The following is a 26,412-nucleotide window of genomic DNA, read 5'->3' as shown; positions in this document are numbered from 1 at the left end:
TACATATTTCAAGAGGCTTACAGAAAATGAAGCTCCTTTAAATATACAATGTCTTTTGGCTCACTAAAATAAAATTTTCCTTTGAAATGAAAACTATACAAGTTAATTAACTTTGTAATAATTAGATGTAATCCCTAATTTCATGAGTAGTTGGTTTTACAGTACAATAAGTTATAAAAACTGATTATTGTTGGAACGTGGAGTAGGCCTTCCCCGATGGCTTACCATCCTACGTTTCTCCATTCGTTCGCGTCTTCTTGCTTATAGACAAGATGGTGGTATGCACGAAACGAGAGGACGACGGTTGCCGTTAGCGTATAGCCGATTTAAACGTTGAATGTGGTTGTTATTTTTGAATAAGCATCGTAGATTTGTCTTGTCATATTCGACAGTCTCTTTACTTATTGATCCATAATAATATTTTGTTAAGTTTGTAATTAATTCTAATTTCACCGAAATGAAAAGATTCTACATTAATAATACTTTAAAATAGAAGAATAACAGCGTTAAATAACAAAAGTAATTAATAATTCACTAATTAAACTAATAGATATGTAGTTTTAATTGCTATAACAAATGTTAATTTTTATTTTTTGTGTGGGTTTTGTTTAGTTTTCTGAAAGATCGTAATTTTCACCAATTTTAAATAAAAGTTCTAAGGTCATAGTGTTTTTAAATAAACGGATAATGTCTTTGGATAATAAAATCATATTGACAACAACTAATATTACACTGTAGAATTAAAACTATATCATTATTAGTATGTAATTTGTCATATTTATTACGAATTTGTTACGAAGTATTTTCTATTGTGTCTATAGTTAATTAAAGCTAATAGCTGTAACAAATGTTTGTTAAAGTATGTTAGAAGATTCATAATATTATTAATAAAGAAATAATATCATTAAATAACTAAACAATAACGATTGCCAATAGTAACAAAATACATTTGTTTGCTCAAATATTGTAATTACGTCTAACTAAATTCAAAAGATTCATAATATTTTTAAATGAAGGCAAAATATTCTTAAATAACAAAAGCATGTTGAAAACAATAAATATTCCACTATAGCATTAAAACTATCATTAGCAATACGTAATTTTTTATATTAATTAAGAATATATAATGTATTTTCTAATGTGTGTGTGTGTGTAATTAATTAAAACTCGTAGATATGTTTTATAAATGCTGGAATAAATGTTTGTTATAAATGGAAAAAATACATTTGTCACTCATATTTTCTGTAGTTCATACATTATTAGGTATGGTACATAATCATAAAATATTTTCATAATAGCATTCCTAATCTTTATTAATGTGTTAATAATTTGTAATTAAACAAGTTACCCAATTATATTGAAACTAAGCAATATTTGAGCGAACATTTTTTAAATATAAATTACGTATTTATTTACTTTGTTTTTACTATTATTATTGATTAATTTCAGTGTCACTGGAACCTATGTATTTACCACTAGGCCCCAAAAAAATCGTAAAACCGAATCCTGCAGTAAACATTCACTGAAATACTTAGTCTTTATTAGCGTTTTACTCATTTGTAATGATTCGGTTATAATTTGTAATTAGACGTTTAAAAATATCCAATTATATTGAGCCTAAATAAAATATTAATGATTTTTTGAGGATATCTTCTGTACTTATTTAGTTTGTTTTTGCCATTATTATTTACTAATTTAATTCATTAATTGCATTTGAACTTGGATCATTTTGAATTTTCATCGCTTGTTTATTGAAATTTGTAGTTTACAATAAAGATTGTATCTCAAAAAAAATGGTATAGACAACAATAGACGATACTTTGAAATTAGTAAAGAATTTTTAGTTAAAGTTCACTTAAAATTAATTACCACACCCCTATATATGTTGACAATTTACGTAATATAAAGATTATATGAATGCAAATCTTTCGTAATATATAATATTCGCAATTATTTACTTATTATGGTTTGAGTTACAATTTCTATTCCACAATGGATTACAATCTTATGTTTCTCCATTTGTTCGCGTCTACTCGTTATAGACAAGATGGTGGTATGCACGAAACGAGAGACCAGCGGTTGCCGTTAGCGTACACTCGATTTAAACGTTAAATGTGGTTATTATTTTTGAATAAGGATCGTAGATTTGTCTTGTCATCTTCGACAGTCTTTATTTATTGAACAATAATCCATTTTTATTTCATCTAATAACAATATTGCCATTTTTATAAAACGTATTTTTCAAGGGAATATCCATCGAATTATTCATTAATTATTTCTCTAGTACAGAGTACAACTTTCGTATCATATTGGAATTACAAATATCTCCGCCTTTTTTAATAATAAATCCGTTTATTGTGAAAGAACGAACATTTTCATTTTTTTTGCAGCTATTAGTATGCTGAATATTATTATATTGAAAGTGACAGTCGGAAGAATCATTATTTTGTAAATAGGACTGGTATGATCAGAGTTTCCATTGAAACGTTTCCTGGGAGGTTTTTACAAAATTTTCAAAATGTTTTCTATCGTTCAGTTCTTCAAAATCCCTTATTCATATTCACATCAATACTGGATTTCAACGTTTAATTTATAAGAATCTCACATGATATTTTAGTTCGGCTTGTTCAGTAATTCCACATCATTTTCGACCTTTTCCTACGTTTTTCTCATCAAAACCAAATTTATTCAATTATATCCCTGTTACAAATATTAGATGCGTCTCATCTGCAAATTTCTTTTAACTAAAGAAAAAAAATAAAACTTATCCACCAATGAAGCTTACTTGACTCAGAATTCGAATAGAGTAAAAAAAGAAAAAAATGTGTGATACTTGATGGTTGTATTTTAGACCAATATCTAATCCTACGATATTACGTTTTATATCAAATGATTTTCAATAACGGATACTTATTTGTACAACTAATATTCTTTTCAATCAATAAAATTAATTGAAGGCTTCATAGCGCAGTGTTTCTATTGGATCTTTTTATTTTATGTTTGTAATTGTTTGTGGGCAATAGTGTAAAATCCGAAAAGGAATAACCATCAGTCTTCTGATATTGTCGCTATAAATAAAATAGATTAAATTACTTATTAAATAGTGTTAGTGTTAATTCCCTAAGAAGGTAATATATTTTAACGTGTGTAGAATGTAGAATAGTATTTCCTAAGTATTAAATAAAAATATTTTACTTGTATTTGCTATTTTTTGCGGTTGGATTCGCAGGGATAACTAAAAAAATGGTTGGAAATTTATTTTTAATTCTCAGGCCAGTAACCAGGCTGGATGAGACCGGATGACATCTAGTCACAAATAATCACAAAAATATAAATTTATAGTAATATTAGCATAGGCGTGACGAAACAGTGACGTCACTTAGCGTTTTTCAATCACAATTTCCACATTGTATCAGTTGAATACGCGCGATTTACTAATTTAAGTGAATTACGCGATTTAATTATCGTATATTTCACAGTTAGAAAAATAGTTATGTGCTTCTAATAGTATGAAAAATTAGAAAATGGACTTATTCAAAATGTTAGCATATGTATGTGGAAAGAAAAATTGCATCAAGACACCTTGTAATATTAGGTTAAATAAAATGCGTAAATCGTTATTTTGAAATATTCATTAATACGAGCTGTGTGAATTTATAAGAATACATGCAATTACAATACTTCATCAAGTTCTGTAACAAGGTCTGTGTTTATACATGCTTTAATTTCTCTTAAATGGGTAATTTCGTTTGGTTGTCTTCTGTGACAACACTTGAGGTCATATACTAGCTCTATTTATTATTGCATATGTGCAAAAACCAACTGTCTACCATAAAATACACATATCAGGCTGTAATATATTAGGTACCCTTAGCCTGGCGAAATATAATTCACCAAACTATTTGTTGTATAATTTAATCATCATAGAACTTGATCAAAACTTTTTGACGGCTTGTATTTAATTAATATTTTTCTTTTTTTTTTGTTTTTTCATAGCATATTCCGTTGTGTTAGAAGCTCGTTTTCTTCTGTCTGGTATTTGCATGAGTCTTATAAAACTGAACCAATCTATGATTTTCTGTATTATTTAATAACTAAACAAGAAGTAAATTATTACTAACATATACAATAAATAAAACAAATGAGGTTTAACCTCAAATTTTATCAACAGAGTTATTTACTTTTACGATTTTTCTTATCTCGATTTTACTTTTATGAGAAACATTAAACATTATAAACATAGTAAAAATAGCAAGTACTTACATCGGAATGGTCTCCAAAGAAATAAATTACCGATGTTAAAGCTATATTTGCTAATTTTCGCCTAACAAAATTTCTTTAACATTGTTCTGCAAAAGCAGAACTCTTTTAAGCTTTTTACCGATATGTAGTTACACTAGGGAACCTCACACCATGGATACCCATTGCTATATCTATTTGTAACACAAAATTATTAATAATGTAATATGTTAATGTTAATAATGTATAAATAAAACTTGTGCCTATACAAACCGTCCAGTGCAACCAAAGTAACTATGTCAAATACATATTTTGAAAGTACGATTTGAAATTAATTTATTTCAAATACCAATTTTTCCTTCAAATCATTTTTTGCAGAGATCACTTTTATTCTAGGTAAAGTAAATACGTAATTTGTTAAAAAATGAAATGTTTGAAAATTAATCATCATGCTTATTGCCAATTTTGTCGTTATTCGTCCGATATAATATTAGTTTTCGCTAAATTTATTTACAATTTGTATTTGAATAATTATATTTTTTGGACCATAATTTGTTTATATTTAACCCTAAATACGATTTAAATAATATAATAATTTTATTAATTACATATTCTACTATATATAGAGAGAGAACATATATTTTCGATGGGGTATTCGATGTTTTTTTATTATTGTTAATTAAACTGAAGACAGTTACTTAAAATGCGAATATCAGCCAAATTAAGTATACTTATTTGACTCGATTATCATTAGAGTGTAGCAGGATAAATTGCGATTTTATTAATAAGATTAAACCGTATTTTTCGCGTTTCTTTCCTCACGTTTATGGACTAGATTTCTACATGGTGGTATGCGCAAAAAAGAACGACCGATTACCATCAGCGCATTCCCGATTTAAATGTTAAACGCGCTCGTATTTTTTGAATAAGGACCGTTGCTCTCTGTCTTGCCATCTTTTACCATCTCAACGCTTATTAACCCATCCGAAAAAAGGTTTATTCACGTTTTCTTCTTTCACTGAAATTACTTTAACAGTTCCCGAGTGCCTGTCTACATTTAATATCACTTAAGTACCAAATAAAATACATCGTTTTCCCTTTAATTAGAGACAGAAAAAATCATCAGCCGTTAAACACTGTCGAAATTTCCCCATTTCTATAATGCTATCGGATAATTATTTAAACTGCCACTGATTTTTGTTTAAGGAATCGAAATAACCCGTTGACTATTTTAGTAAATAAGCGTTTAAAGGAAATTCCTGGTTCCTCTATTGGTAATTTATATTCTAACTGAAGAATGTGCGTGTGTGTGTCTGTGTATTTGTACGTGTATGTGAGAAACGGCAAGAAGAAAAGCCCTAAAATAACTAATTAAGGGGTACCACAAGCATCTGTTTTAAGTTAAAATTTTGTTTAACCTCCAAACAACAGATGCTCATTTAATTTTCAATAGCTTATTTCACTACCTTAATATATTTGCTTTTATATACAGTAGAAATGTATATACAAATGTTACTTGAAAGTTTTATTTTTTAACTAATATATTGTGTTACTAATTTTTATTACATATAATTTTAAATTTATTATGTTTAATTATAAATAATAATATTGAGCTTCGGAATTAATTCGTAGTTTTTTATTTATAAAAGATGACTTAGTCAAAAGTAATTTTAAACATTGTGATTTTAATTTTCCTTTAGATCTAGAAAAAAGAAAAAAACAAGAAAGAAAAAAGTAGGAGGTTTCTGTATAGAATTATCTCACTATCTCAATTTTCGGTTTCGTTCTCTTTTTCTACCTAAGACACGCTATTACTTTTTACCAGATATTTATTCACAATCGTCATTTTCAATGTTGTAGCTGAATCAGGTAGAATCCACTGGACATACTGTTTAACTTTACTGGCATAACTGGGATCATTTGTTGATTTTTTCTTGTTGGATTTTACCTTTTCGACAGTCATTAATTATAAACAGTCACAAACCTACATTTAGGACCATTCCCTGGCAGGAATCAAACTTGCGACTATCGCAACAACAGGAGGCCACATTGACCACTGCGCCAACCAAGCCGTTTTTCTTTTTAATACTATTCTTCGATATTATATAAATTTTATGGAAATCTCGCCGTTCAATATGAATGACAAATTTTCCATTTCTACAATATTGAACTTTAAATTTCTTGTAAGTATATGATTGAATATTATCCATATTATATTAATATTAGGGGTATAGTTTTTTTAATGTTTGCCCCTTGATATTGTTTTCACTGCTTTCCTTACTTTACGGATCTTGTCAAAAGATCATTTGGCCCATGAGAGTTTACTGACAAAAAGTTTACAGAACCTAAAAAATTAATTATGTCTAATGTATGGTCGTTAATACCAAATGTAATGATATCGTGAGTTAAGTTTGATCAGTGATCAGTAGGTTGTGATTTACTATGAGCTATTAAGTCCAAAATAAAACCATAAGACGATAAAAAGCTAGACATGATACAATACAAAATATATATTACACCTACCGTATTTTCCATATATTGCTCCACTCTACTACCACTTCTTCCGAGCAATGGCATGTAATCGCACAAACGAAAATGAAATATGAGGAAACATAATTTATAGCAGAAAAGGGTACATTGTTTCAATTTAATTTTAAATAAACTTACTGGATATAAAATAAAAAAGACTGCACCTAATATCAGTACAAAAATGCGAAAAAGAACATACGAAGTTCCGAGTAGAATATTATTTGATATGCTCGTACTACAACTTGTTTATATCAGCTGTATTGACCTTCGTAGAAAGGTCATTGACTTCGATTTTTCGGTAGCTATATGGCCTAGGAAATTTTGCTTAAGATTGATTATTCTATCGATCTTGAGGTAGGAAACCTACTGCTCGTTAAAAAAGAATATTTCTTTTTATTCGAGGCTTTTAAATACAGAGTGTTATTATATAACTGCATTGCTCACCTATACAAACTCATAACTTTATTAATATGATTAAAACATGTTTTAGAAGTAATATTTTAAATAAGAATAGGATATTGAAATAATTACTATAATTTTATTAATCAGGTGAAGATAGACACTGTTACTTTATTGAGAAAATATTTGTTCTGCCATATCTATCACCTTAACAGCCCTATAAATGAAACTAATATATTTTATAATTAATATTGAAAGTATTGATTCAAATATCACTAATTATATAAGGACTGTGAATTAATTTCAAGGGATTGTGTTTTAAATTCAAGGCTGTATTGCTGAAAAGCATTGTCTGTTGCTATTTTGTCCGATCTTTCTGCGAAAATTCGTGTAGAAATAAAGTCTCAGTCAAATAAAGTTTTCATTTAAACATGTCCATTTTAACGGGTTTTGTTGAACATGCCCTGTGATTATACAAAATATTCGCATATCTATTTTTATTACTACCGTTTTTCTATTTTCAAAACACGACCTATATGCATTAATTTACAACTGATAGGAATTTCCCTTGGTACTTTCGCTTAATAGCCCAATCAATTTTGTTAAAATCATCACTTCTAAAATATCCCAACCAATACTAATAAACGCATGATATTTTTCCACCAACTTTCGACCAGTTTCATTAACATTTTCTTTTAAACAAGCAGGAAAATAACATTTTAATACCTGAAATTAGTAATATAGTGAATCTAAAAAAAAAACGAGGGCTTTAACATAATTATAAGCATGTTATTCTTTTAATTCATTGTCATTAATACTTTCATATATATATATATATATATATATATATATATATATATATATATATATATATGTATATATATAGTTTAGAATATTTTATTTAAGCTCTCAGTATAACGTTATATAATTATAATATACACCTGTATATTATATTAATCTTAATAACCTGGCTATAAAGATCAAAATTGAAATACTCGATGATTAATGTTTGAAGTGGCAACAGCAACATTGTAATAACGTCTTGTTGAGAAAATTAAACATCTTTTATAAATTAACTAAATATATTACACCAGCGACCATATATTTTGGGAACATCTGGATTGGGATGAGTAAGACGATCTTTCATGACTATTAAATATAAGATCGAATTACAGGATGTATCAGGATATAATTCCACATTGTAGCTTTAATACGAAGTATTTGGAAATTCGCGGTTATTTATTTTAATTCGCCTTAGATATGTGTAATATCGTTTTTAATTATAGTATAATTAGAGAACCGTTACTTAATAACAACGCCACTGTTAGTGTAACATACATGTTGAACTCTCGGTTTGATTAAACGCAAGAGGCTTACAAAAAAATGTGATTAGATTTTGCATCTCGATAACTCGTTAGCAGTTAGTGTCCGCCCTCTGGGATTTCCAGGAATAAAGAAGACATTTAAAGGCCAACGTTTCGCACCGACGATCTCACTAACTACCCAGGATTTTTGTCCTTGGTCAGAAATCCGGTCTAGATTCGTAGAATGATGAAAGTTACTGATGTTTTTCCAACCCTTTTAACTTCCAGCAATTTTTTTTAGTACGTTAATTTTATGTGTTTTTTGTTTTTGGTTTTCATTTATTTTTTTCTTCTATGTTTAACTACTTTGAGTAATGTCTTGTAACTGCTTCATAGTATAAGGTCTGAACCAAAACACAATATTAGCTATAAACGTTGTAGTGAAATGTTACTTTAGTTTAAAATTTCAGTCAACGTATGAGTCAAAGCTAAGGTTTTCTTTTTTACTGACATTATAATATTATATTTCATCTGTTGCCGTGTGCCTATTTAATATAAGTTATTATTATTGCGTAAATTAATGTTAAACTGAAAACTACACAAAAAGATAATAGTAATTTTAATCGTGTTCTTAGATGTAAAGGGGGTTTCTAAATTTACAGAATATTTGAATTTGCTGTCATTTATGCGGAAAAGCTCATGATAATCAAAATAAAACCATGTAAAGTTAGTAAAATCGAGCACACATTATTTAAGTTAGCTTTTCGAGCTTTTTGTTGCTTTCGTTAATCATTCAAACTAATGAATTTGGAATTTAGATAATGCACATCCACAACGATCCATCTTGAAGGCAACATCGACATTACCTCTTGGAAAATGGGGCTACCCAACAATAGCCTCATATCGCGATATAATATAATGATGTTATAAATGTTAGATTGATTATTTGGTTCTAGTGATTTTATCATATTGTGGGTATTTGCACTAGCATCACACACTTCAAGGTGTCCACAGATTTTTCTAACTACTCAGTTATTCATTGCATACACTCAGATGTAATCAAGGAATGCTCAGAATTCAATTTTTTACATTTATTCCTTCTGTTGTTTGATTTGGTGACGCTGCTTCGTTATATCCTATTTTTCGGTGTTGGTTTCAATGATTGTCATGTTTCATGCTGATGTCATTACAAATATCATCTTGGAGGACCATAAATGTTCGAAAACAATAAACAAAGGCTTTTTGCACTAGAACCCAACTCAGACTACCAAAGGACTCTCAGATAACTTAGCAGTTATGATGTTTGTTAACTGTTTCCAGATGTTTGATAATGACAAATATTCAAAAGAAGAGAAAATGACTACCACACGAATTTACTGAAGATACAATTTCGAGTTGTTTCAACATCACGGTTTCATTGCTTGTGAGGAAAAAAAAAGAGTTTTCTATGACGTATTTTGTCTGGCATTGAAAAGTGGATCCACTACGACAATATCTAGCACAAAGTCATTCATATAATCACTGAAGCGGAATATTCATTACCTAATAAAACTGAACTAAAGCCGAATGAGACAGTTACTACTGATGACTACAGATGTCAACTGAATAATCTAACAATAGCGAGTAATAGAGGCCAAGTCATCCTCTTGCATGACAACTCTCAGCCATATTGAAGTTCAGTCAGTTATGAAGAATACACTGTTATAGCTGGAATGGTTTCGAAATGCTGAAGAAATGCGAACAAGGTTAGATCCAACAAAACAACAAAAAACAACTTCTAGACAAAACCAACTTCGTTCTTTCATTATGGTATCACCATGTGCCAGAAAAATGGGATACATTTGAAAAAATGAACGTAAAATATTTTAATTAATATATATTGCACCAGTTTTTTTTAGTACAGACCTTTTTAATTTTTCTAATTTTTAAAGAAAAATATTTGTATTTTGTTGATAATCATAAATTAGAAACAATTATTATTATTATATTATAGATAAGTTTGTTATTTATTGATAACCCTGAGTGATGTCGGATTACTCAACATTACTCATATATTTTTTAAAGAATTATTAATGTGTTATTATATTTAAATTTTTCTATGAATATATAAAATGAGAAGCAAATTATATTCTATACTGTTACGTACGAAATTTTGTCGAAATATTTACGGTGACTATAAGACAATAAAATATTTCCTCATGCGTATCTTAAAATAACCATCGTAAATCTTGATGGGAGAATATGAATGTGTAATATTTTGTTTTGTTGTGCCTTGTTTCATTCGTTACACAAATTTAACCATTCAAAATTCACTTTATGTATTGAGCATGTGATACAATTCGTTCTATTTTATTTCTTTTTGTTGTCGTTACCTTAAATAAACAACTTTTTATGCGAATATTGTTGAGGATTGCGTTCCGTTGTATTCACGTTTAAGCCTTTTGTTTTCAGTTTAGCTGGTTTTATAACGATTTTGGTCTTAGAACCACCGTTTATATGCCTGTTCTTTCACAGTCATTACTTTAACAACAATTTTACATTACCGACGTGATTTTTATGTCGTTCTCATGCATTCGGTAGATGACGGTTTCATTTCTGTTAAATCTATAAAATATAAAATTTAAATACGCTTTCTTTGAATGGACTTTTTAAGCTGATTTAATGGCCAGTCATTAATGTTGTCTGTTGATAACATTTTATGATCCTAAGTATATATTCCGCATACATCTACAATAAATATCTAATCTAGCAGTCCATTATCCTCAACACTAAACTAATATATAGATACGTGAATTATGATAATATTGTGATAAGACCATAGAGAGGATATGTACTCGTTGTTAATTGATGAGAAACTAGGAATATTATATAGAACCTTCATGGTAACATAGACAAAATAGACAGAAAAAAAACCCTATGAAAATGTAAAATAATAATCTGTGCTTTGATATACCACACAAAGAAAGTATTCAGTATGTATTACATGATGCAAGTATGACATGTGATTTATTACTTAATGTTAATTTTTCCTGTTTCAAAATATTGCTATTATTATATGTCGTATAGGCAAATAGGTCTGTCATAGTTATTCATATATTTTTATTTTTACTTTAAATTACAGAACATACATGTTTAAGATCTATTCTCAACCTACCAATAATAGATACGGTATTAAAGAAATAGTTTCAGTTGATGTTATTGATTTAAAAAATATATTAAATCGTTTCAAGTAAGTTTGTTTTAATAGTTAAATCAGCCTGCTTGGTGGCCCAGTGGTAAAGGCGATAGGGTGGTCCTCCTACTGTTGCGATAGCCGCGAGTTCGAATCCTGCTGGGGCATGGTCGTAAATTTATGTTTGTGAATGCTTAAAATTTGTGATTGTTCTAGGCAAGAGTGTAAAATCTGACAAGGAAAATGATCCCAGTCACGCCAGTAACCAGGCTGGGTAAGACCGGATGTCTTCCGGGATGATTTCTAAAGTTGGTCACTCGCCAGTCGGTATACTTAATGCTTAGGCTTAATGCTGGGGAACGTGGTTCTGACCCCACATTAAGCCTTAGGTCCAGTCCAGATAAACCCATAGTTGGTAAAAGGAGACTTTAAAATATATTTAAAAAAAAAGTTAAATCAATCTATAAAAATAATGTAGGTAAAATAAAAACTTTTAAAACTTCTTAAAATTACGTATTCATAGATTTTCGTGATTTTACTTGTGATTTGTATCATCAACTTATTGATTATTGTAGTGACCTTCTATTTTTTCGTTTTGGTAACTATCCCTTCTTGGAATATTTTTCATCGCAAAAAAATCCTCTCCTTTTGCTAATAATTTGATAATTATTTACAGTGTTAATAATATTACTAGTCTAAAAATTCTTTTAAAAAAATCTAACCCGTTAGAGAGGCTATCGGAAGAAGAAGCGTAGTTCTCAAAGTCCTAGTTACTAATTATAAAGTAAACTATTTCTTTTTGTTGGGCAATTATTTATATATAAGTTTAACGTCATTAATTCAATAATTGCAGTTTTTTTTTCGCAAAAAGTGCCCCTGTGTTTGTTTATTGATATTTAATTATATTAGAAGTTTTCTTATTTCTTTTCAGAACCATATATTAAATTTAAAATATAGCATCGCAGTGATAAAAAGAAGAATATTATTTCACAAAATAACAAATTCCAATACGAGAAAATTAATTTAAACTATTCTATTAAATAATTCTAAAGATATTCCTTCCTATTCACTATTTATATCACTATATCAAAAAAAAATGAGATGTTCAGCTAATTAATAGTCATGAAGTGAGTTAAAATCGATAAACAACTAAACTTTTAATTTTTTTAAAAGTGTGAAATAATATATAAACATATCGTCATGTTTATTTAGTTCCTTCTGTTAATCTTTCTTTTGTGCAGTATTTATTCACTATTTTGTTTATATACAAATGTAAATCGATGGTATTTATATAACTAACTTTCGTATAACATTACTTGTTACTTTTGGCCTCTACTCAAAGAAAATAGCAGCGACTTAGGTCGCTCTACTCTAAAACTGTATAATTTCGAACATTATTTTCAATCAATTATTCATTAAGCCACATAGTATCTCTCGTGTTCCATACTATATTTCTAAGTATTTCATTTTGGAATTAGTTTTATATTCTGGAATATATCAACACATTTTTCAAACGTAGGATTCAAAAGCTTCACAATAATATTTAACGTGGTTCCTAAATCTACTAATAATTAAACATGAGCTGGAATAATAATAGTAATGAAGGAATATTAAATTGTTAAAAAAAAACATGTTAAATAAAATTATTTTAATGGTTTTATTTGTCTCCGGGCTATAAAATAAGCGACAAAAAGTGCCGAAACACCAAGGAATGAACTAAATTACTACTATATGTATATTAATGAAACCGTAATTAATAAGAATTAACACACCCACAGATTGTTACAGTAATATAACAAAAGATTAGGGAGATATGTTTTTGTTTTACATAAAATTTGAACACGCACATTCTTAGGACGAGTAAATATTTATAAAATATTTTAGATAAAATTATGTTACGTTATATATGTATATTAGTAAAATAAAAATTCAACACATAAAGTCGCAAAGTGTATAAATTAAAACTTTTTGTTTTGTACACATTTTAGAAGAGGTACTCTTTTAGGATAAGTAAATATTTTAGATGAAATTGTTATAATGGTTTTATTTTTCTCTACGCCCAAAATAAGCGACAAAAAGTGCCGTCCTCGTCAAGTTTGATGTTGAAAACTTGACTGTTTTAGGTACCCGGCACTGAACTTACTTTAGCCTACCCTAAAAGGCTTTTATGAAGCTCCAGGTAAACTGTTATTAGGTAGCGAGGTGAATGGTATTTCTAGGCCTAAAACAGGTACTCAGTTATATTTAAAAGTTTGCAAGCTCGCGCATTAAAGACAGAACACAGTAAAATACATGAAAAAAAAACACCACATTTTATAATTTTGATTAATAAGACTGAGACACGCTAACGAATTTGTGTAAATTGCTAATAGAACAGAGAAACTGGCACTAGGGCTGTTTTTCGTTCTGTATTTCAATCCTGAAAATAGCTTTCTTTCCAGGGATTCTTTCTGCTGATATAGAACAACACGAACTGAATTATTGTCATAAATTGGAAAACTTCCATGCTTAAAAGTTTTATTAAAGAAATATCTACAGATATGGTTTCAACTTATTTTTGTTTTTTGTTATGTTATGAATCAGATAACAGATGTTGTATTTTTATGTTGTTGGTTTTTTTATCTTCTCTAGCTATAACACGAATTCGTTAAAATAAAATATACCGTAATGTAAATAATAAAATATATTTATTTATCTAAACTGTACAAAAGGAAAATTATTTGTAAAGGTTGATACTTTTAGTTTTTTTCATTTCCTGTTTTTCCGGTGTACAATAACTGAATTAATTTTAAATTTTTTATTAAGATTTTATTGTCGGATATTTACTCATAAAAAAGTGTTGCTGGTCCAGCGGATTGGAAAGGTTAGGTTTGGTTAATATAACGACTAAATGTAATCAAATGTTTTCACGTATTTCTTAGTCAATTTGTCTCAATATTACTATAACAAATATTTTTCTTCAGATTTTTGTTTAAACCCATCGGTTAAAACTAGTGTTGGGAACAATCGACTGAAGCCGACTATCGACTGTTCAGTAATTGACTACTTTTTACTATCGACTATTTCAGTCGCTATTTTTGGTTCGACTGTTTTTACTAGTAACTGTTTTCAGTTGCTATTTTCGGCCCGACTGATTTTATTACTATTTACTATCGACTGTTTCTTAACTGATTGATTGACTGATTTTTAACATTCTGGCCTTCCGTCTTAGCCGCGACCTTGAAAGTAATGCCCCAAATTTATGCTTATATAGACTTATATGTAATATATGTGGTTTTATGTTTTTTTTGTAGTTATTCTAAATGTAAATATGTTAATAATTAATGTTTGTATATATTGTAAATTAATATAGCAGCATTTTGGAACGCTAGTTTTCGAGGGTAAAAAAATTCAATTGTAAATGACAAATAGTAAGATACTTTTAGATTTCATTTTTCAAAATCTGGGAAAATAATTATCGATCGAAGAAATCGCCTCACGGGAGAAAAGTTAAACATGATAATATTTACAGTAATTTAAAAATATTTCCGTTGAAAATAAATAAAACTTTTATTTAAAAAGGGTTTGGTAGTTATTGTACGATCATTTTTAGGTTCATTATGGATTAGATTTTTCAACGATTAGGTATACGTTTACATTTTATTTAGTAGTTATTTTAGTTATTGAAAATCCTTTTTAGGTTTTAATTAAGTTGTATTGTACTATTTATATTTATTATGCTATGTTATTTAAAAATAGCAATTAATATATTAAAACACCATAAAACATTTGTGGTGTTATTATTGCATTTCTTTTTACAAATCCACAGAACATTCAGTATAAAAGTAATCCTACTTCCTTTAAAATTATATTATTTATTACATGATAATAGAAATTAGTATTTTTTTCCTTTTCTTTTTTAAAGTTATCACGCGAATGAATATATATACATCTCTGTCTCGCTTATACTACCGTTGGAGAATATAAAGACATTTAAAATTAACTGCTCCAAGCATTTATCTCCGTCCTTTCCATTCTCACATTTTATACAGACAATAATACGTACATCTTCGTCTGACATCACGAATGGAAAAAAAAGTCGAACCGTGCATTTGACTGAAAATAGTAATTACTATTTTCAGTCGCTATTTTTTTTGACTATCGACTGTTTCGACTGTTTTGCCACTATCGACTGTTTCGACAGTTTTCAATTGATAGTTCGCAACGCTATTCAATCAACAACCTAGCCGAACTTGATTTGAAGCAATCTTTTTGCCGAAACCCATCAAACCTTTATAAAAACTTTTGGTGATGATGCTCTGTCATATCTCAGTTATCTGGTTTTAACGATTTAAAAGTCCTGATTTTAATGTTAATAGCTAAGTGTTCTGAGGACCAAAAAAAGTTTGAAGACAATGAATTGCAGAATTTATTGGACGAAAACCCAGCTGAAAATTTCAAATAATTTTTTATTTTCTAGAATTGACTAAAAATGCCATTTTGGACCGTTTTATGGTTTTCCAAATAAAAAATAATTATTCTCTATGGCGGATTGTGACTGACGATGAAAATGGATCCGCTACAACAATTCCAAATGCAAAAAATCACGAATTTGTACGGAAGATTCATCCACATCAACACCAAAGCTGAATATTCATGACCGTCAAGTCTTGCTATGTATATGGTGGGATTAGCAAGCTGTAATGTGTTAGGTGCCGCTAAAACAAACTCACTTGTTCTAAGTTCACTTGTAAGACAACGTTAGAGCCTCACGTTACAAGAATTGGGAAGAATACACTGTTACATCTGGAAGGAGAATTTTTGCCACACTCAGCGCACTCACCAGACATAGCACCTTCTGATTACCACTTGTTCAAATCGATGCAGCATGGCTTGACTAGCAACAGCTTCGAAATGCCGAAGAAATGCGAAAACAGATCGATGATTGGATCGCTGTCAAACCAACCAGTAAATTATACCAGTTATTCTGAATAAAAGACTTTTTAAAGTGAAACAATGATCAGAATAAATATGAATAAATGAAGATATAAAATTACAACTGCTTTAGAAGGACGCTTTTTCATATTAAAACCAATTCTATTCGTAGTTTATACCTTTCCTAGACTTAGTTATACTTATCTGATGACTGTAAAATAAGACATCAAATGGCTAATTAAAATGAATCAGAATATAGGTTTTATATATAGAAATTAAATTGCTTCCACACACTTTTTGATATGTAATGTATATAACAGAGTGGTATTCATAACCACTACAAATCTTCTTTTGTGCATTGCAAAGAATAGATTTCTCTGAGGATTTTTCGTGCTTATGTAACACACCGGTATATTCATAGCTATAAATTGGAAAACTTTGCTGCTTATAACTTTTATTAGAGAAATATTTACAGATAAATTTCTCTTTTGTGACTGTTTTCAGTATTCCGTGGATGTATAAAGGAACAGTCACACTTATTGTTACATGCATAGATAATAATAATTTATGGTTTACTTGTTCTCCAAAGAAAATGGTCGCATCAATTTCCACCAGCTGAATATATTTGTTTAGTTACAATGAAGCTTTTAATCGCAAACAGTTCAAGGGAACATCAATAAATATCTCTTACGCAATCCGAAATATTGCCATGCTACTTTTCATTGGCTATTAAAGAATACTAAACAGTTTCTCTAAAGAGCCTTGATGTATTAATCCAAACATTTATTTGTATTGTTTATAATTAACGCGGATGTTTGAAGGTCGTATCAAAAGTATACTATAGTAATATATAGTTTTTAATATTTTTGGTTATGTTAACATTTCTTTTTATGTTTCAGGTAGTTTCAAGTGCTCGTAGTTCTCCGTACAAACAAAAAAACTGAAAGGAGTAGTTTTGGAACAGCTTCATTTGAAACCCTCATGTTTGTGTCGATGTAATCATAAATGGTAAGGTGCTAATTCTTATCTTTAGCTCGACATGATATAATACGCTAACTATAATTAATTTTTAGACGTGTCAGAACATTATTGCATAATATATTTTATTTAAGCCTTTATTTTCACTTACTATTACCGTTATTTTATACTTTCACTTTCAAAAATACTGTGTAAATACAACTGTGAGTTACAACATGGCTGCTTATCTTTATATTATCTGAATACAATATACTTTCATTGGTTTTATATTTGGGAATCAATATTTTATCTTCTTGATCTGATAAAATCCTTGAACTGTCTGAATGTATTTAGATATTTAAATAAGTTCTGGCTGTTTTTCTTGTGAGAATTCTCCCATATTTCCATTTGCTGTATTCTATCAAGTCAAGAATCAAACAATAATCAAGGGGGAGATATTTGGTCAATATGGCGATTTTAGTAGAATTACCTGTTTAAACGTTTCCCGAGTATTCACATACTTCAATGTTGTTATTTTGTAATATTGCTTTGTCAAATAATGCTCGACATCAATTCTGCAGGGGATAGATAAAATAATATGAACCCTTGGCTACCAAATTTCTTTTAAAACAGCTGCTAATATTCGCGGAATAGATTCGCAGTGTGTCTGAATAGTTTACAACGGAAACATTGCCCATGTTTGCCATATTTTACGGCAATAACACATCCCTTAATAAATCAGACAGACCATGACATCTTCTGATAGTTAATATGTTCTACATTTCGTTAAAATATGGGAGAGTGATATGGTTTCTCGCAATTTAGTCACAGAGGTCTCTTAGTTCGATTCATTAAATAGTCTGGTTTAATTTTATTATGTGTAAATCTCTCTTTCTTAAAGAGATAGCAGGGAAAAAGAAGTCTTTCTTATTGAACCGAAGCTTGTTTTCCTTCTTCAGCAAGTCCCACTCATCCAGTACCAGGCTCATATCATATCTTACGATCAAACGAAGAAAGACAAATAAAGAAAGAACTTTATAATATAATCTATTAACTAAACTGAAATTAGAATTTCCATTATTAGTTTCAGGCAGTTTTAATTTTAGTTTAAAAACTACTACCAATACATTAGAACCAAAATAAAACAACTATACTGGTTAGTCGGAAGATACTCTCAACTTGATCTAAAATCAAAGAGATTGCTTTATAAGACAATCTTAAAGCCAATTTGGACCTATGGGGTGCAAATATGGGGTTGTACTAAAAATTCAAATCAACTAGTCATGCAACGCTGTCAAAACAAGGTTCTTCTATTGATTACCAATGCCTATCGCTACGTAACCAACCAAGAACTTCACAATGACCTGGAAATCAAATTTTTGCTTTTTGGGATTTGCGAAGTTATTCAAGATTTCGCCTTCAAACACGAAAGAATATTACTAAATCATACTAACGTGAAAGCAATACAACTGCTGGACAGCGCGCAAGATATCAGAAGATTGAAGCGAACCAAACCATACGAATTTATACAATGTGTGATTATGTATGATTATATATATTATTTTAGAGGTTTTAAAATGTTATAATATTTTAAGTTTAAATAAAAACAAACTTTCTTTACTTGCAATAAAATTACTAACAAAAGTTTTGAGTTAATATGAAAAAGAAAACGACAGTAAAATCTAACATGTCATTTATTTTTGAACGATAATTATGAAGGAAATTAATCCAGAACGAATGATTGAACAAATTTAGATTACAGCTTTAACAGCTCATCTCCTAATTCGTATTTAAAGGGCTTACACAAAATACCCACTGATGTGTAAGGTTTCTTTGTATAATAAAGTCGAAGGGTAACCGCACATAATAACTAGGATACCAGGTGTGTCTAATTTACCCTGGAGTGTGTAAATTCTATGAAATTGTTGTATAATCTGGATAACATTTTAATTGAAATGTTCTCTATCGAGAAAGTTTTCAATTTTCATCTATATATAGTCTTAACGAAGTTGCGCAACATAAAATAGAAACAAGATAATTAAATTGTTTAATAAGGAGCAACTGTTTCGTACGGTCTAAAGTCATATTTTATATTGTATCTAAATGAAATAGCGCTTAACTTAATTTCGTTCGTTATAAAGATAGAGGCTCAATTTACTTGCAGAAACGATCGAAAATGAAAAAAGAACTTTATTGTTTATAGATAAGGCGAAGAGAAAAATAAGCTGAGAAATAATAAAGTTTCATTCGAAGGCAGGCTCCATAAATAGGTGTAAGATATATTTCCATTAAGGTACGAAGCTCTATAGACAATTCATTAAGATTATAATTGTCTTATATTTCTTGTTTGGAAAGAGGCTGGTAGTTGGTGTAATTTATTTTAGTATTGTTGTTTTAATATTTTATATATTTTTAAATATTTATTGGAAAAAAATCAGACCTGATTGGAATTATTGAACTCTGTACTATTATACAAAACTTGTGCATTGTTTTAATGAGCAATATTATTCTTTTTATTTTTTTAATTTTACTTTATCGCCTTTAAATCAATCTGAGTATATATGGTGTATTAGTTTTAAACCACAAATGCTGCTTCAGTTAACTCACAAAAGATATTTTTTTAGTTTCGAGAAACCGAAGAAATGATACAGAACTATATATATACTATATATAACAGATACTATATTATCTCATAAGTACACCAGCCGATAATATACAATAAACAACACTATTTACTTTTAATAATTCGATTATAACTAGTGAACGTTAATCTGGAGAAAATACATGAACAGTTCTTTCACGAAGACTTCCGGTCCATGGCAATCATGCTCCATCGATTTCAACATGCGAATACTTATTTTAATGTTTTAAAAGTGGTGATTTTGACATCGAAGTGAAAGAGAAACAATATTATAAATTACTAAAACCTAATCAAACCATCAATGACAATCATCTATCTAATACAAATGCTGAATAAGAATCTAATGAAAAATGTCCGGAATACGAATAAAGTTGACCACATGTTGTAAAACCGGTGAAAATATACTTGGAAACATTAAATTGGGAAATGCTGCACAACCCGCCGTATTCCCCAGACCTTGCTCCTGCTGATTACTACTTGTTCCGACATAGTCTCAAAAGATACATCGTTCTTTCAAGATGGAATCCGTAAATTCTATTCGAAAATGTAGCAGCTATCGAGTGACAATACTTTAAATTAAATATGTTGTACCAATTTCTGACAATAAAGCTTCAAATAAAAAAAATCCTTTAAAACGAGTTTATAGGCCTTAAAAAAGCATTTATTCGTGTGACAAAATCCAATATTTTGCATTGTTTGTAATATATTAATATAAATATGTATTATCATGAATAATTTTTTAAAAGTCTTATGAACTAATATATTAAGCCTATTAAGGATAATTATATCAAAAAGCTGGAATTATCAGTAAAAATATAACGCTGAAGGAATTTTAGATTAGTATTATATTAAAAACATACACTTCTATTCGCATTTTGTTCGTATGTTAAAACTCTTGAATGTGGAGTATTTTAACTATCAGATAATTATACGCCAGATCCAATGAGGTCGTATCAGTTCCTCTTTCGTTCTGCAGTCAGGTGTATTCGATCTGATAAGAAATTACACTAAGGTGATTCCGAAAACTCGACTAGATAAAGTTGAATATCTTCTTGGTAAATATTTCCGCCACCGATGACCAGCATTTGGTTCACTCCCATTTGCAGAGTTAAAGTACTTTGTCGACTGACTTTATTATAATTTACTTCTTGAAAATACTATCCGTAAATTAAAATTGCATGTGCGAATTTACTAGTTTCTAATCAGCAAGCATAATCCATATTATATTTGGACAGTAACTACCTTTAATGAGTGACATTCTAATTATAGGCATTAAGCTAAGCCATTTTTAGTGACTTAAGAATTTTATAATAACAATATAAGAAATTTACATTTATTGAAAGGATACAAAATAAGGGATTATAAAATTGTTGGTGGTGGCTGAAAATCAAAACAATCTACAGCGATATATATATATATATATATATATATATATATATATATATATATATATATATATATATATATATATATATATATATATATATGGCTATAAGCCAACAAAAACGCCATTAAAATGTAAACTAGAAGTTGAAAGCAAAATTCCCCAGCAAAAAATTAGATGAAAGTATTTATGCATTGATATATGCAAGATGTAGTATATGATTGGCTAGATGGATACATGCTCTCTTAAATAAATTGAATAATATTTCGAATTAGTTTGGTTATGTATGACTTTGATTAAGCGCCCATCTGCCGTTGAGAAGTAAATATGATTAACGATATTTTTAATCAATTCATCACAATGCGATTATAATTATTAACATTTTAGGGCAATTAGATGAATTGAATATTGAGAAACTTCACTCAAATTAAATTTGTATCAATAGATACTTTAGATTATGTTCCTTAAATATACTAAGATACGTTATTTTTTCACTAAATAACATAAGCAAAAGCTGAGTTATTGAAATCATTGATGTATATCAGGATTATTCTTATATAGCCTTATATAACTATTTTATTTTCATCTAGTAACATCTATGTTCTTGCATATATCCAATATTGTCTGCAACAGTGTTACTGCTACTCATACATTCTTTACATGTTCTTATGAAATGTATGTGCTTTCACATAATGGTTTTTTCTAAGCACTATGAACTGTAATACTAACATTGATATACACAAATTTATCATAACCTATTCAAATTAGTGTATGGAGGTCTTCATGTAATTTCTATGTTTGTTTCTATGTTTCTATGTTTTTGTAAAAACTATGTTTCCCTTAACACTTTATTAATAACACTAACTATTATACAACTAATTAACTAATGAAAATGTATGAATGTGTGATTATTGAATGGATGATTGTTGATTGAACGTAAGACGCTTGGACGTCAAAAGATGAATGAGTCTGCTGTCTAGTTGTCTGCGCGCCCTTGATCGTTTTTGGTCAATCTTATTCTGTGGCCAGTTCGCGATAAGAAGAAGAGGCCTGACGTCACCACAAGTGTGAACTAATTATTTATAGTTTATACTATTTGCCATTATATGAGGTTAGGAAATTACCCTATCCTAGTAACGTTATTGGCATTGTCATATCTATTATATTTATTACAATTTTTATTGATATTTTAATTTTAGATACGTTTTTCAATAAATTTAAATTTGTCGTCTCATTTTCTATACAATTTTTTCATTTCCATTACTAATAAATCAAATATTCATTGTCATAAATAACAAATTAATAAGTCAGTTGGATAACCGTTGGATTAGAAAATTATAAATAAAATCAGACGTAGATTATCTAAATGAGCATACGCTGACCGAATTAATCATATACTCTTGTTTGGTCTCTATAATCGTGGAATGTTGATGCAGAGATAAAATAACAGACAGCGAAGTAAACAAGAAATGCGGGATGTTTACATGACGAAGAATGTAGATATAAAATTATTAAAATAGAAATCAAATCAAGAATTTACTCAACCTGATTAGCGAAAACTGAACAGCTAGTGACAACCAAAGCCAGACATGACAGAAGAAAAGCTTAAATGTACGAAGAATATGCAGAGTAGAAAACTGGAATGGGTGTATGTAATGAGTAGAAGAAGTAATATAACATACAAAGGGCTAAAAGGAACAGGCCACTCATCTAAATTAAAGAGGGAAAAAGCAATGGAGTCTATTCGTCATTAGATTAAATATTGCTTCGAAAATATATTATTAGAGCAACTGAAGAAGAGCTTCATAATATCTTACAATAGTTGGTCCAGAAATTAATATAATATTGATATACACAAGATATACACCAAAGAAGAACCTAAATATTAAATTAGTATTTATAGTTCTAATAATTGATAAATAATTTGTAATATGTTTAACAAATTGTTCTTTCATTGGTTAGAAAGGTTAAGAGTTTAATCATTTTGAACAGATGTATTAATATGAATGTAAAATATTATAGTACTAAACAGCTAGTGACAACCAAAGCCAGACATAACAGAAAAAAGCTTAAATGTACGAAGAATATGCAGGGTAGAAAACTGGAATGGGTGTATGTTATGAGTAGAAGAAGAAATGTAACATATAAAGGGCTAAAAGAATCAGACTACTCATCTAAATTAAAGAAGGAAAAAGCAATGGAATATATTCGTCATTAGATTAAATGTTGCTTCGATAACATATTATTAGAGCAACTGAAGAAGAGCTTCGTAATACCTTACAATAGTTGGTCCAGAAATTAATAAAATATTGATATACACAAGATATACACCAAAGAAGAACATAAATATTAAATTAATATGTTTCTAGTTCTAATAATTGATAAATAATTTGTAATATGTTTAACAAATTGTTCTTTCATTGATTAGAAAGGTTAAGAGTTTAATAATTTTGAACAGATGTATTAATATGAATGTAAAATATTATAATACTAAACAGCTAGTGACAACCAAAAACAGACATGACAGAGAAAAGCTTACATGTACGAAGAACATGCAGAGTAGAAAACTGGAATGGGTGTATGTAATGAGTAGAAGAATTAATGTTACATACAAAGGGCTAAAAGAAACAGGCGATTCGTCTAAATTAAAGAAGGAAAAAGCAATGGCATCTATTCGTCATTAGGTTAAATATTGCTTCCAAAACATATTATTAGAGCAACTGAAGAAGAGCTTCATAATATCTTACAATAGTTGGTCCAGAAATTAATAAAATATTGATATACACAAGATATACACCAAAGAAGAACATAAATGTTAAATTAATATATTTCTAGTTCTAATAATTGATAAATAATTTGTAATATGTTTAACAAATTGTTCTTTCATTGGTTAGAAAGGTTAAGAGTTTAATAATTTTGAACAGATGTATTAATATGAATGTAAAATATTATAATACTAAACAGCTAGTGACAACCAAAAACAGACATGACAGAGAAAAGCTTACATGTACGAAGAACATGCAGAGTAGAAAACTGGAATGGGTGTATGTAATGAGTAGAAGAATTAATGTTACATACAAAGGGCTAAAAGAAACAGGCGATTCGTCTAAATTAAAGAAGGAAAAAGCAATGGCATCTATTCGTCATTAGGTTAAATATTGCTTCCAAAACATATTATTAGAGCAACTGAAGAAGAGCTTCATAATATCTTACAATAGTTGGTCCAGAAATTAATAAAATATTGATATACACAAGATATACACCAAAGAAGAACATAAATGTTAAATTAATATATTTCTAGTTCTAATAATTGATAAATAATTTGTAATATGTTTAACAAATTGTTCTTTCATTGGTTAGAAAGGTTAAGAGTTTAATAATTTTGAACAGATGTATTAATATGAATGTAAAATATTATAATACTAAACAGCTAGTGACAACCAAAAACAGACATGACAGAGAAAAGCTTACATGTACGAAGAACATGCAGAGTAGAAAACTGGAATAGGTGTATGTAATGAGTAGAAGAATTAATGTTACATACAAAGGGCTAAAAGAAACAGGCGATTCGTCTAAATTAAAGAAGGAAAAAGCAATGGCATCTATTCGTCATTAGGTTAAATATTGCTTCCAAAACATATTATTAGAGCAACTGAAGAAGAGCTTCATAATATCTTACAATAGTTGGTCCAGAAATTAATAAAATATTGATATACACAAGATATACACCAAAGAAGAACATAAATGTTAAATTAATATATTTCTAGTTCTAATAATTGATAAATAATTTGTAATATGGTTAACAAATTGTTCTTTCATTGGTTAGAGAGGTTAAGAGTTTAATAATTTTGAATAGATGTATTAATATGAAAGTAAAATATTATGGTAGCAATTTAAATGATTAACGCTAACGTCTGTATCAAATAGAAATTCATGGGCCAACTTATATTGTCCCTATTTTCGATCTATTCTAAATTGCGAAGGTTCGTCTATTAAGGAATTTATAATTATTTCGTTCGAAGAAATTAACTTATTGGGACCCTAGCAGAACTCCCAATCTGTTTGAATTAAATTTTCAACCGCACTATTCTCGTGCCTTCCTCTATCACTAATTTAGCTAATTTATCCACGTTTGTTTTTGTTACAACGCAATTTACTGATTTCCCAATTCGCTAACCAAGAAGCATTAAATGTGTTGCTTACTCACTATACAGACAAAAGAAAATCCGATGTAGATTTTACTAATTCTGATAGTAATATCTTTTAGATTCGATATTTTTGAATAGTTTATTATTTTCTATTAATATCGACATTTTTAAGTAACATGTATTCTTAAATATATTAAATTAGTATTAAGTAAATTCTCAAAATGATGCAAAAGTATAAACTGAATATTTTTAATTTTATATCTGTTATTTTAGAATCATATAAAATTAGTTAAGGTAACAGTATTTTTTCTCATTTATTTCGACAACAAACTAAAAAGTATCACATAATTCCGGACAAAATCTTCATTCTCAAGTTAAAAGTACACGTATTTATATTAAGCAGGACCATGGAGACTTTAAATTCATTAAATTCTACTTTACGACTTTGTTTTTTTAATCATAACTATACATTTTCATTAAAGAAAATCTCTGCGCTTAAAATTCACCAAATTAAGGCGGACGGTTTTTATTGGCAATCTTTTTTTATTTCCGAAACTAAATTTGATTAATAACTACAAAGTATGCTAATCTGTGTTAATTAAGTTTCATGTGGCCGGCTTGGTGGCGCAGTGGTAAAGGTGATGGGACGGTCCTCCTACTGTTGCGATAGCTGTGGGTTCGAATCCTGCTGAGACATGGCCGTAAATTTATGTTTGTGATTGATT

At 28.8% G+C, this 26,412-nt stretch overlaps 1 protein-coding gene across 19 annotated transcripts in view; it reads left to right on the top strand.

Annotated features, from left to right (window-relative positions):
* The window catches only part of Cirl (Calcium-independent receptor for alpha-latrotoxin), a 608,365-nt gene that overhangs the window by 408,641 nt on the left and 173,312 nt on the right, over positions 1-26,412 (top strand). For 7 of the 19 annotated variants that reach the window (XM_076405295.1, XM_076405290.1, XM_076405291.1 and 4 more), the window contains one exon: positions 17,457-17,565. The exons of the other annotated variants lie outside the window; for them this stretch is intronic. In XM_076405295.1, coding sequence (XP_076261410.1) covers positions 17,563-17,565 — 3 coding nt within the window. In that variant the 5' untranslated portion in view covers positions 17,457-17,562. The remainder of the gene's footprint in view (positions 1-17,456; positions 17,566-26,412) is intronic. 19 annotated transcript variants of the gene reach the window in all.

The sequence above is a fragment of the Rhynchophorus ferrugineus genome, unplaced genomic scaffold, assembly GCF_030347505.1.
Source record: "Rhynchophorus ferrugineus isolate W39M unplaced genomic scaffold, kcgeb_rfMv2 rfM5, whole genome shotgun sequence".
NCBI classification, from domain to species: domain Eukaryota; kingdom Metazoa; phylum Arthropoda; class Insecta; order Coleoptera; family Curculionidae; genus Rhynchophorus; species Rhynchophorus ferrugineus.
The sequence above is the reverse complement of the archived record's forward strand: the minus strand, read 5'-3'. Positions and strand labels throughout refer to the sequence as shown.